The 12,404-nt window shown below is 56.4% G+C and overlaps 2 protein-coding genes across 3 annotated transcripts; both read right to left on the minus strand.

Annotated features, from left to right (window-relative positions):
- Positions 1-635: 635 nt before the first annotated feature.
- TRIM65 (tripartite motif containing 65) lies at positions 636-5,351 on the minus strand. Its single transcript, XM_072880809.1, is given in 9 exon segments — positions 636-766; positions 1,216-1,491; positions 1,494-1,601; positions 2,943-3,023; positions 3,354-3,525; positions 4,003-4,236; positions 4,311-4,406; positions 4,906-5,144; positions 5,147-5,351. Coding segments are annotated over 9 exon segments (1,542 nt in total).
- Positions 5,352-7,381: 2,030 nt separating this feature from the next.
- MRPL38 (mitochondrial ribosomal protein L38) lies at positions 7,382-12,067 on the minus strand. 2 transcript variants are annotated; one of them, XM_072880864.1, is made up of 9 exons: positions 11,924-12,067; positions 11,525-11,704; positions 10,800-10,928; positions 10,509-10,717; positions 10,079-10,151; positions 9,481-9,526; positions 8,939-9,097; positions 8,403-8,539; positions 7,382-8,032 (listed from the first exon to the last, which is right to left on the minus strand). In XM_072880864.1, exons 1-9 carry the CDS (start codon positions 11,988-11,990, stop codon positions 7,896-7,898), a joined length of 1,137 nt encoding a protein of 378 aa, XP_072736965.1. In that variant the 5' UTR covers positions 11,991-12,067; the 3' UTR covers positions 7,382-7,895. The 2 variants fall into 2 exon arrangements, with proteins under 2 accessions (XP_072736965.1, XP_072736966.1); XM_072880865.1 differs by lacking the exon at positions 11,924-12,067 and adding an exon at positions 11,887-11,904.
- Positions 12,068-12,404: the final 337 nt, after the last annotated feature.

Genomic DNA, 12,404 nt, shown 5'->3' on the forward strand with positions numbered 1-12,404 from the left:
CGTCAAACCAGTAGGAAAATAGAGCTTTACTGGGGAAAGTAGCTTCGTACAAAGAGCAGCTGCAGTGTGGCACCCTAAAAAGTTGCTCTGCCATGTCTGAGAGTGGCAAGAGGGGACCGGGAGGGGCTGGGGGAGCAGGACCTGCCTGCATGTGGGGCTGGAGGAGCACAGGGCTCCCTCTGCATTGCTCCACAGCACCCTGTGGCTGCAGCATCCCCCTCCGGGGTACCCCTCACCCAAAATCTTCTCCAGGCTTGGGAGGTTTGGTAGGGATAGGAGAAAGAGGAAAAACCTAATTCCTTCACCCTCCCTCACCCCCTCTGCAGGGACGGGCACCCCCACGTGCCCCCACACACAGCGACTGGGGGCTTCATCCCCACCGTGAGGGCACAGCCCTTAGCCCTGCATCCCTTCCCCTGCCCTAACTTGTGTCACCAGCATGATATTTACATATGCAAATCAGACATGTTAATTTGCATGTCTGTCCTCATCAGCTCTTGTTAAAACACTGCACCCCACTCCTGCCTCGGCATCAGGGTCCCACCCGCACTGCAACAGCCCCCGGCTGCAGCTGGGCTATGGCATCAGCCTGGGGCTTGCCGGCCCAGCTAACGGAGCTGCACGGCAGCTCCAGCTCAGTCCCTCTGGCACAGCGTCACCGCCTGCCTCTCGCACAGCCAACAGACGGGATAGAAGGGCTTGGTGGAGACGTGGAAGGAATGGATGAGCCATGTCCTCTCCCCGAGGCCGTAGAAGGAGAGGAGCCCTGTTGCGGCCCAGGGGGTGAACGGAGAAGAACAGCACACCAATATGATGTGGAATCAAGCTCCTTTATTATCAACCTTTCCTTTGCTTATATCTGTTTTCTAAACTGTCCACGCGACACATTGAGTACGTGCACATTGTGATTGGTTATAAGCTTCTAGCATGCAGGTGCCATGCATATTGCGATTGGTTAAAAGCAACTTTCACGCTCCTAGCACGCGAATGCCATGCACATTGTGATTGGTTAAAAGTAGCTTTCATAGGCCGATAAAACAAACTGCAACAAGCAAACTGCAACATTTTGCTTACAGCCGCAGACTTCCTTAAACTAAGGTGTCTTTGTTCTTCTTCAAGGCGTCTTTGTTCTTTGTTCTTCTTCTTTTCCCTTTTCCTTACCTAAATCCTCTCATATACGTTCCACATATTCAAAGCCCCAACAGAGCCCCTTGCCGTAATCCAGGCTGACCCCCAGGTTCTTATAGAGCCGCTCCTGGATTTTTTCCGCCTGGCCCTTGTGCCAGGCCAGGTAGCAATCCTCCCGCACCTGCAGCCCCCATGAGCCCCCATCCAGCCCAATGTTGAACTTGTGGCCATGCTGCCGCTTCCAGGGGAGGCTGCGGTAGGTCACCCCCAGGGTGACAGAGTGGCTGGAGATCTCCCAGTAGTGGTGGCCACGGCCGTAGGCCTGCGTGCACAGCACCTGCCAGGGCTCAAAGTGGGGTCCTGCTCCTGCCACCCGCAGACAATACCGGGGCCGTGCTTGGCTTTCCAGTTACCTTTTGACAGCTCCAGGTACTTGTTGACCGTCTCAGGATCGAAGGTCATGTTGCAGTGGTCTGGGAGGAGCAATGGCATGGATGGATCATCAGACCTTTACACCCTTGGCGTGAGCCCTCCCAACGGTGATGCGGTTTAAACTGCATAGGGCTGGCTCCCAAAATAGAAGGGAACAAGTTGTAGCATATTTGGAGGGGAAGGGGAGTGGGGTGAGATGTGATACCTGCCCGCCCGCCTGCTAGAAGGAGCGGAAACAGCCCAGAAATAGCTGGCGAGGCTCTGAGATGCGATGCTTTGTGCAGTCCTTGCACAGCCCAGCTCACAGCCAGCAAGCAGCAATGGCTCCGTGGTAATTTTGGAAGAGATGTGCTTGGTTTTAACAGCAAAAAATATGAGCATGGGTGGGGAGAAGGGGAGAAAACCAGGTGTTAAGTGAGCAAATATGGTATTGCGGGGAGTTACTCTCCTCTGCACGGGCTGCGACAACTCCTCCTGCTGCAGGCACTCGCTGGCCACCAGCACCTCACCTTCCTCCTGCAACAACCCAGCCTGGCCAGCTATGCTGGGCTCATGCCTGCTGCCCATAAATAACATTTTTTTTCATATTAATAACCCTGAGAACATTTTGTGGGGCCTGATGGAAGGAATCCTTACAGGTCCCATAGGCATCGATTGCCTCCCTGGCAAGAGTAATGTGACCAACATGCCCTAAACATTATCCAACCCTCTTCCCAACAGGGAGGAGATGGGAAAAGGAGCGTTGAGGAAATCCCTAAGGAGCTGGAGTGGGATGGGCCCAGGGAGGGAAAGGGACGTGAAGGACTGCAGCTGGGAGCACTGGGGCCATATCTCTAGATAGAGAGCAATGACTGCAGGCAGGGGTCTGGACTGGTGCTGTGCTGTGCGGGGCAGCTGGGGCAGCCCATGACACGTCCCTGTGGGTGCTCGCTTGCCAGCCGCTGACGTTGCCTGCCTGCCTGCCTGCGGGAAAGCACTGCGTCTAAATATGGGTCGTTGGGAACAGGCACATCGCTCCTGCCTGGGCGAGACGCCCGAGGCAGATGAAAAGGAGAGGATGAAGACGGGGCAAGATCCGGGGCAGCAACCAACTCCGTGCGGGGCACTGGCAGCCCCAGTTTCCACGGGAAAGAATTCCCTGGTGGCGCTAATCCCCCTAACGAGCCCTTTCCCATCTGCACAGTGTTCCCCAGCCCATCCACCCCAGCCTTGCAACACCCTTCTCTGCATTTAAGGAGAGGGCTTGGGAGAGCCAGGGAAAGAACCCCTGTCACTGCAGCCACGTCACCTTCCTTCCAGGGAAGGGCTTGGCTTGGTGAAACCTCTGCCTGCTGGGGACCCCAGCAGGGTGCTGTCCCTCCAGACCCCCATGTGCTCCTCACCCTTCAGAAGCTCAGCTTGGAGCTGGCACTCGGGGAGCGGGGCCACCACTTTCACCGCCAGCCCCTGGGGACGCTCCAGGCCTGTGGAGGATGGGGACAGGCATTTTGAGTGATGCCACCCAAAAACTTGTTCCTTCCTGGCTTTGATGGGAGGAGGAGGAAGTCCATCATATCCAAGCCTGGAAGCGGGCACGTGCCACTGCAACTCGGCATTGCCAGCGAGGAGGGGCCGCAGGGAAGCCACCCAGCTCATCCCACTCCATTGCTACCCACCTGCTGAACAGTAGATGCGTATCCCCATCCTAACCCCCTGTGCCCAGCAGCCATGTCCCCAGCACGGTGACACAGACCAGGCTGTGGTTCAGGATGACTTGGAGCCCTTTGGGGTGGCCCTGTGAGCAGAAGGGTTACCTTGGCCAACGGGTTGAGGGGCTTTGGGGGTCACAGAGCCGGGCAGGTCCTCCAGCAGGAGCCTGGAGATGTTGATGAGGATCTCAGTGATGGGCTTGACCATGCCGGCCACATCAAACTCCATGGGGAGCAGCCCCTCCAGGCTCTCTGGAAATGGGAGCAGGGGGAACTCCTGCAGACAGACACACAGACACCTGTGCACCGGCCTGGGGAGGATGGGCAGCTCCGAATCCCGTCTGCACATGCCGTGTCTCCCCAGTGAGTGACGGGGGCATCCCCAAAATGTCTGCCATTAGCTGTGGCTGGCACGCGGCATCAGGGGACAGTCACAGGGGGAGCACAAGGCTGTGGGGAGCAGAGGGCTGCGGCACAGGGCTTTCTGTTTTGCTGGCAGGGGAAGAGCCTTGCTGAGTGGTTTGAGGGTGGGAGATGCTGTGCATGGCCCTGCAGGCAGAACGATCCTCTCTGATCCAGCATCACCCCCCTAACTTTTCAGGGACCCCCCTGAAAGCAGCTCTTCCTCCCAGCTCCATCACATTGCTGAGATGGGCTGAGGATGCGTCCCCCCCAGGGAAGAGGTCAACCACGTCTCTGCCCTCAGGGCCAGCAGCACCCAGGTGCAGGGAGAGACACAGCACCGGGACGGTACCTGGAGGAAGGTCCTGTGGTCGGGGCAGGCCAGCAGGCACTGAGCCCTCTCCCTGTGCTGGCCAAGGACATCCAGGTGGTCCTTGAGGAGGCTCCAGTCCTCCCCCATGCACCCCAGCACTGCCGCCTGGTCTTGCTCGATCCTGGCCACCGTCCGCCACTGGCAATCCTCTAGGGCTTTTCTCAGGAGGGTGAATTTGCTCAAAATCACCAATTTGAGCCCCTCGAAGGAGTCCTGGGTGGGGAAGAGCCACGAGAGCCAGCACGCTCCCACCAGCACGCCCGGCATGGAGGCAGCCGTGGTGCTGCCTTGATGCTGTGCATTTGCTGCTCCAGCTCCTGCATTGCTCGCTCGATCCTCTCTGATTCCTCTTGGGCTTTTTCCAGGGACTTTTTCAAAAGGGCCTGTGAAAGGAGGCACCAGCACTCTGCGATACAGCATGCTGCTGCCCAGCTGGCCCCCAGGAGCCCTCTCAGGGCTGCAGGACAAGGCTCGCAGGGAAGGAGAAGGCTTGGGAAGGGGAGAGGCTGTGACCGGGGTCACTGAGAAGTGAAACCTTGTGCTGTTCTTTCACCCATTTTTAGCTGTTTCCTCTAGATCAGGGGGTCACAAACACATGTGGCACCGTTCATCTGGTGCTGCTGGATTTACCCAGCTCTCTGCTGCTCCTGACAGCCCCCTGTTTCTTGGGGAGCAGACAGGCGCTGGTGGCATCTCCCTGGCCAGAGCCCATGCCAGCCCCCTGTTCAGCTGAGGCTGGGCACAGCTCAGCACACAGACACACATCACATCCCCGCAGCAGGGCACGGGACAGCAGAGGTGGATGTCATGCCGTGCCTGAGCTGCTGTGGCTCCCCCTGCGCCCCACCCCGCCACCCCGGTCCTGCCACCCATTGTCCCCACCTGCTTTTTAGAGTGCTCTTCCTCAAAGAGCACCCGCCAGTGCTGCCAGCACTGCTGGACGGTGCAGACGCAGCAGATGCATCACTGCTCATCCTCGCAGTACAGCTCCAGCGGGTGCCTGTGCTGCAGGCACAGCTCGCCATGGGCCACCTCCCATCTCTCTGTGCCCGAGACTCGTGCCTTGCCATCCTGCACGAGCTCCACCACGCTGCACAGGGTGACATTCTTCTCCAGCTCCGGTGCCGCTCGAAGCCCCTGCAGCACTCAGGGCACGTGTAGCCCTTCTCGGCCCCGGCGGGTGCCTGCTCTTGCTTGTGCGGGTGGTCACTGATGCAGTGCTTGCAGAAGTTGTGCCTGCAGGGCAAGGTCACAGGCACCCTGAACAGCTCCAGGCAGATGGAGCACACCAGCTTCTCCTCCAGCTTCTGCGAGATGGGTGATGCCATCCTGCCTGCACTGGGGATCAGGGTGATGGGCGAAAGAAGCCTGGGAAATATAAACTCAGCTGTGCAGAGAAGGAAGAGATGGTGACACTGTGCCCACAGGTGGGTCAGGGCTCCGAGCCAGCCATGCTCTTAAAGAGACACCCAGTGGGTGCCCCCTCGGCTCCGCCAGCTCTGCCATGCACGGGGGAGATGATGGGGAGGGTCGGAGCTGCTCCCCCCAGGGACAGGGAGAGCTGTGAAGCACAGCAGGAGGCCCTGGAGAGGATGAAACGCTGCAGTGACAGCACAGGGAGACAAATGCAAGAGGCTGACAAGGTTCAGAGCAATGTGTATTTCCGTGAATGTGTTTGCACAGGCACACATACGATGTATAATTTGATTTCACTCCTTTTTTGCCCTTTGAGGGAAGTTCCTGGCATCCTCACCTCTGCCAGGGCTGGGTCCCCGAGCAGAGCATGGCAGTCCTCCCTGGCAGAGAGACCTCAGTACAGTGCTCCCAGCATCTGCCAGCCTGGGAACCAGCAGAGAGGGGCACCCACCGCTGCTGCAGCGACATGTCACCTCCTTCTGCAGTGACAAGGGCCGTGACACATGCCAGCAGCCGGCCAGGGCCACATTCCACCCTTGCATCTTTCCATTTTAAACTACAGCTCCTGCTGTTTGCACATGTCCCTGTGCACACCCTCCACTCCTTTTCCTACTAAGTTCCTTGCAACACCCGTGCACATCAGTACTCCAAAACGCAAGAAAGACATCATCTGGGCAATCAGTCCCTGCTCAGGTGGCAGGTGGAGTCTTCTGCCCAGAGGCGATTGCAGTGCCCGTGCACTGCGTACCTTCACCTTATCTTCATACAGTTCAGTTTCAGGAGAAGCTCCCAACCTTCCAGTCCAAACCTTATCTCCCTACCCTTGCAGACATGCTATCACTCGTGCACACACTCCCAGGCAGCTGAACGCTGTCAGGATGGCCTCGTTTTGCAACGGTTCTGCAGCCTCCCCACACGCACGGCTTTGCTTTCACCCACGCAGGTGAGGGTGAGCAGGGAGGAGGTCTGCGCTGCAGTTGGGGTGCTCACCAGCAGGCTGCTGGGGAGTCAGAACAGTTTCTGTATCACAGGCAGGCTCGGAGCCACCCCCCAGACTGCCCCTGGGCTCAGGAGGCGACGGGATCTGTCACAACTCCCTGCATGTCCCAGCATGGCTTCAGCACCCAAAACATTTCTTTGGGATAAATCTGCAAATTCTGACCAAATATTCGAAGCTCAGAGAGGGGTGTAACATGACCTGCGTGTCTGCCTGGAACCGCAGGACACCTGCACTCCCACTGTGGTCACCTCACAAGCTAATTCACCCTGACTTAAACCAGTTCCCAGAACCCTTCGGGAGGAGAGTTCAGGGAGCTCAGGCATAGCTGGTAACGGCCCTGAGCAACAGCAGGGGGGGCATTTCAGCACAATCTCATTTGTTTGCTGGGGGCTCTTATTTCCTGAGGAAGGGGGGATCCTCCGATAAAGTTACTGGGAACCAGAGCTAGCAACAGGCAGCTGCAATGGCAGGAACATGTTGGTATTTGGGGGTTTAAACACGTGCATGGGGGGTGGCAGGAAGAGCCTTGCAGAGCAGAGCAGAAAGCAGAGTCTCTCCCCAGCTTGGGTACAGGAGCGGCAGCAGCAGAGTGCCAGGCCACCACCACCCGTCTGCCCCAACCCTGGCAACTCTGCAGATCTGCTTTTGCTCCACCTGTCCACACCGGGTACATGCTGCCCGGGGAGCGAGGGGAAGGAGACTGAGGTCCCTGTGCTTGGGTAGCTGTTGGGAGAAGCCAGCTGCTCCACAAATGTTGACCTCATGCAGGTTTACCACCTGTGCAGCTGCACTCTTCCCGTCCTACAACATCTAAGAGGGAAAGAGACCTCAGCCCAGGGAAGGGCTGCCCTTCTTCCCTGCACCCTGCTGAGCTCCTCAGCACTGCGCCAGCTGGCTGGGATACCAAGCTCTTCCCAATAAAGACAAGGCAGCACCACCAGCATCACTCAGTGTGTTTAATCAGACCCATCTCTTTAAGAGGACTGCACAAATGAAAGCTGACACAGTCCTGAATCACAGCACCGTAAGGGGAGGAAATCTAGGCTGTTTGTTCCATAAACAGGCAAAAGGAGAACTGTGATCCCTGCAGAGAAGCAAGGCAGGGCATCTCTGGGGGACTCTGCCCTGCCATCCTTACTGATCAGCTCTGCTACAGAATCAGTAGCAAGATTTCAGCCTGGCCATAGATTTGCTTTCATCTATGAATGTCCTCTTTAAGTAGCCTTTTGATCACACAGCTGCCAGCACTGCGAACGCCTGTTGCCCCCAGCTGCACACTTCCCAGCGCTGCCAGCACAGGGGAACTGGGAGCCAAGGGGCTGAGACTGTCATTTCCCTCCAGAGGCGCAGGCGGCTCCCAGCTGCACAGCTGCGTGAATGCAGGGAAGCCAGCAGCCCCATCTGCCCGGCCAGCACCCCAGCATAGACCAGAGCACCTCGAGAGGAGGCCGGGCCCCTAGTAAATGCCGTAGGTGGGCTCCTCGGTGTCTCGGTATCTGTCCAGGTACCTCAGAGGCTGGTGGCGCGGGAACTTTAACTGTGGAGGATGGTAAACGGGCGGCCGCACAAATTCAAACACAGGCTCTCTCATATCTGTAAAGGGGCGATACAGAATGTTAGCAAGACGGCTCAGATCCAAACCCCAGGCCTTCTCCTTCGCCAGCAAGGGCCCCCACGTGCACATGTGGTCAAGCATGCCCTGGTGAAGGCTCTCTTGGTGATATTTTAAAATGTTCATTCAAAATAGCCTTTTAGAGGTTGTTTCCTCAGACTGCTGTTAGTTTGGTGGAGGATGGCTTGGTAAGTACCCAGTCTGTGCTGTAACAGATCCTAGACAAGTGCCAGGACCAAGCAAGAGCCTGCAGCCACAGCTCGCTTCACTGACCCTGTGTGTTACCCGCAGGGCCATGTCCCAGCCCACAAAGAGGCCCCCTCCAGCATCCCTGCACGCTGCATTTCTTACTGAGAAGCTGATGAAAGACCCAAGTAACGGAGCTGTCCCACTGACACTGGAAAAACGCCAGCCCTGCCGGGGTCATTGCATCCTCGTGCTTTCTGTAGAAGTCAAACGTGTTAAAGGTTCGCATCTTGAGGCTGTGGCTGGAAACAAGACACAAGCACAAGAGCTGAGGTGAACCTCTTTTCCTGCAGCACTCTGGTACGCAACTATTTCCCCACATCATCCCAGAGTTTATAAAACAGAGGTGGAAAAGGAAGTCACTAAAAAAAAATCCCCCAGCTTCTCTAGCTCTGTGCACATTTCTGCCCCAAGCAGGAAAAAACACTTTCTTAACAGCCTGGTTTAAAGCAACAGGACTCCACAGTGCTTGCAGGGCTGGGATTGTGGCTTCAGGTGACACACAAACTCAAAGGAGCCTTGAACAACCCTGCAGATTAAAAGGAACTGCTCTCCTACAGCAGTAGCAAAGATGTCATCGTAAAAAGCAATAACAGCATAGCCAAGCGAGTGTGAAACTGCCCAGTGAAAACCTGAATTACCATGGCATTGGCCGAACATCCTCACTGAAATCTATGGGGCAGTCTTGCTTGAAGAGGAGGAAGATGAAGCGATGGTAGCCAGTTCCCATGGCAGGGAAGGGGGGCAAGTAATGGCAGATCTCCTTACCGGACTTGATGTCATTGCCTGGGATGTTTGTCCTGGATACAAAGAAGTTGACTTCATTATATATCCATTCACTTCCCTCCACTGGGACCAGCAGATTCACCCAGAATTGCAAGTCACCCTGTGCTACATTTTGATGTGACTTATACCCTGTTTGACAAGTAGGGGCCGTATTCACTAGAAGAAAAATCACACCTAGTGATGTGAATGCCAAAAAGCAGCAACACCTGGAACTACCGCACCTTTAGCAGGACCCAGAACACAGGGGTAAAGAAGCTAATGGCAGGAGCACCAGAGAAAGCCACGGAACTGTCTTAGCGAATGCTTATTCCCGAGCTCTGCTGGAGGAGTTTCTGCCCTCTCCCACCTGAGCTTTTCCCGAGTTAAGCAGCACGTGGCTCTGATGTGCGGTACTCACACCAGCCAGTGGAGGTACTCCGACTCCGTGTCTCTTAAATGTCCATCTGCAAACACACACACCAGAGAAAGGCGACTTAGTGACAACCTGGTGTTTGCATCAACCCCAGAGTGAGAATGCCCAGACCCCCTTTGAACAGAGGGGGCAGCTCGAGACCTCCCAGCACTCCTTTCCTAGCAGAAAAGTAGCTCATTATAGGATTGAGCTTAAAATGAGGAGCAAAGAACTCTACAGATGTAATTCCAAGACTAAAAGGACTTCTTGGTCAGCTGCTTCACTTTGCTGTGCCTTGGTTTCTCAGGGAAAACAACATCAGCTAAGCTACCTCCCAGGCAGATTGCTGAGGGAGAGAAGAGTTTGGGGATAAACAAAAGATGGGAGTCAGGGAATTGCTTCCACTACACTGTGACATAGGTCCTGTCGCGTCACTGTCCCATCTCTCAACCGCTGGAGATCTGGGAAGGCTACAGTCTTTCCTCCATATGTAATACATCCCTGCTTCGAAGATACTGTGCAGCCAAAAGAAACAGGAGCTAACCAAAAGCAGAGTGAAACAACCTCATTTAAACAAGTTATTTTTAAAGAACCTGCTACTCACCTGGATTTGTGAGCAACAAAGTCCAGAGGGAGCCTTTATCTGCCTCATATGACACTTCAGGGGGACTGGAAGCCTAAATGAGCAACATACAGAGAATGTAAATCACTCAAACTACAGGTTCCATTAAGACCAGGTCATGATTTCCAAGGCAAAGAATATGAACTTGTCACAGGCACGGCCACACCACCGAGCAATCCAGCTCCACCTGGAGAGCCCCCCGGAGCATTAATAAACATCAGCCTGCTGATAGACAACAATCCTATTGCAAAGCTCTGTCCTTATCACATCCAAGAATCACATTTCCTTCATCACAGTGGAAACACCCTTGTCGAAGAAATCCCCCAGAATGAACAATGCCCACTAGAAGCATCTGACAAAAACACACAGGCTTCCCATGGCATCGAGGTTGTTCCCAGCTCCCCTCACACACCTCTGATGGAGTCACCATGTTCCCATAGTAGACTGGCACAAGGTACTCATCGTCTTGGCTGTACTCCACCTTCAAGGTAACCCAGGGGGTGAACGTGGCCCCCTTGAACAAGTCACGAAATATCCCACAGTGCTCTGCCACTCGCTGCTTGTGGAATGGGCCGCTGGTCTTCTCCCACTCAGCTCTGACTTCGTCAAGGGGGATCAGCACTGCAAGGAGAGAGAAACGCTGCAGCAGGCAGCTGGGGACCCAGAGCGGCCAGGGCAGGGAAGGAAGGGGCGAGGCACAGACCAGTCCGGAGCCGTGCTGCTCTTTCCATCTCAGCATTCTGGCGGTTCTCCCTCAGGATCTTTTTTCTCTCCTTGATTTCCTTTGCCCCCAGCAGCTTATCACGCGGTAGGCTGATGTCGGTCTTTGGCTCTTCAGAGAAGGGTGAAAAAATCACGTACATGAAAAATGCGAATACCCAAAATACCCAAACACAAAACCCCTGCAAAAGTGTGATAGAGTGTGTGAAAGAGATGCAACCTCAAGACATCAGAGACTCAATTCTGCCACCTCTGCCTTCCCTCTGCACTTGCACGCTTCTGCTCCCTCCTCCTCCCCCAACTCATCGCACCCCCAGACCCAGAGGTTTGCCAGCTGGTGAGCAGGTTTGGTCTCTGCAGCTGTTCAGCGGAGCAGCCAAACGGCATTATTTGCTGCAGGCCTAAAGCTCTGGTTCCTGGTTTGCTTTCTCTGATATTATTGGGGTTCCAAGGAATCACTTCTTTGTGCTGCTCCACGTCTTTTGGCAGGCCCTGGCCAGCCTACTTCCTTCTGGAAAACTGCCATCCATTGCCCCTGAAGACACTTGCGCTCTGCAAACTTCTACATCGGAGAAGGGCCAACCTCATGCCACAGCACCTCAGCACCTCTTTACAGGGCAGGTTTTGGGGCAAATCCATAGCCACAACAGCAGCTTCCTTGACCTTCAGCAGCAAAACCCCGTGCAGCACAGCTCCTTCCGCGAGTACCTGGCTGGGGGCTGGTGTGCTGCCGGTACGTCTTCCACCAGTGGGGCTTCCTGCTCTCCTTTTCTGCCAGCTTGAAGTAGCGAGTGAAGCTGCGGTATTTTTCCAGCGCTTCCAAGTTGCTGACGTCAATATCCTCGTTGGGCATCGGGCCCAGCGGGGCTGCCCGCTTGCAGAGCGCAGCTGGAAGTGAGAGTTCCCGTTTTATACAGAGAGCAAGAGACGAGGCCGAGAGAGCCCGGGAAAAGCGGGAGCGCGCTCCCGGGCCGGAGCCACTCCCGCCACCCCGAGCCGGCCCCTCCAGGGACGCTTGGGGAACCCAGGCGTCCGAGAGCCCCACCCCCCAAACGGCTCCCGCTGCCCACCCGTGGGGGAAGCGGGGCTCCCCGGCCCGTGTCTCACCGGCCGTGCCGAAGGCCCGCCCGCCCCGGACGCCGCACAGCGCCGCGCTCAGCAAGGGCGCCGCCATGGCGCGCGCCGCCCCCCGTGGAAGGCCCCCGTTACCACAGCGACAGGGGCTGCGCCGCGCAGAGCCCGGCTTGGAAGGCCCCCGCTGCCATAGCAACGGGGCTGTCTCGCGCAGGGCCTGCCTAGAAACGTGCCCACATCCCGGCGGGACGGGCTCTTCCCTCGCCCCGCGCTACCCCTCCCCATCTCCGCCCTCGCTCCTCTGTCCCCAGGGCAGATCCCGCTGAAGAGAGCAGAGTGGCCCTGCTGTCACCCCGGGGCAGCAGGGAGGGGAGGTGAAGCCCAGTACCATAGCCAGGTTTCTTCAGAAAAAGGCCCAAAAAGGCAAAGCTGGAGTTGCCTGTGAGCTGTGGAACATCCTCGGGGTGCCGATGAACCTCAGCACAGCCCCAAGGCAGAGCCGTGACAGCTCGGC

This window comes from Ciconia boyciana, chromosome 16 (genome assembly GCF_034638445.1).
Source record: "Ciconia boyciana chromosome 16, ASM3463844v1, whole genome shotgun sequence".
In the NCBI taxonomy this organism is placed as follows: domain Eukaryota; kingdom Metazoa; phylum Chordata; class Aves; order Ciconiiformes; family Ciconiidae; genus Ciconia; species Ciconia boyciana.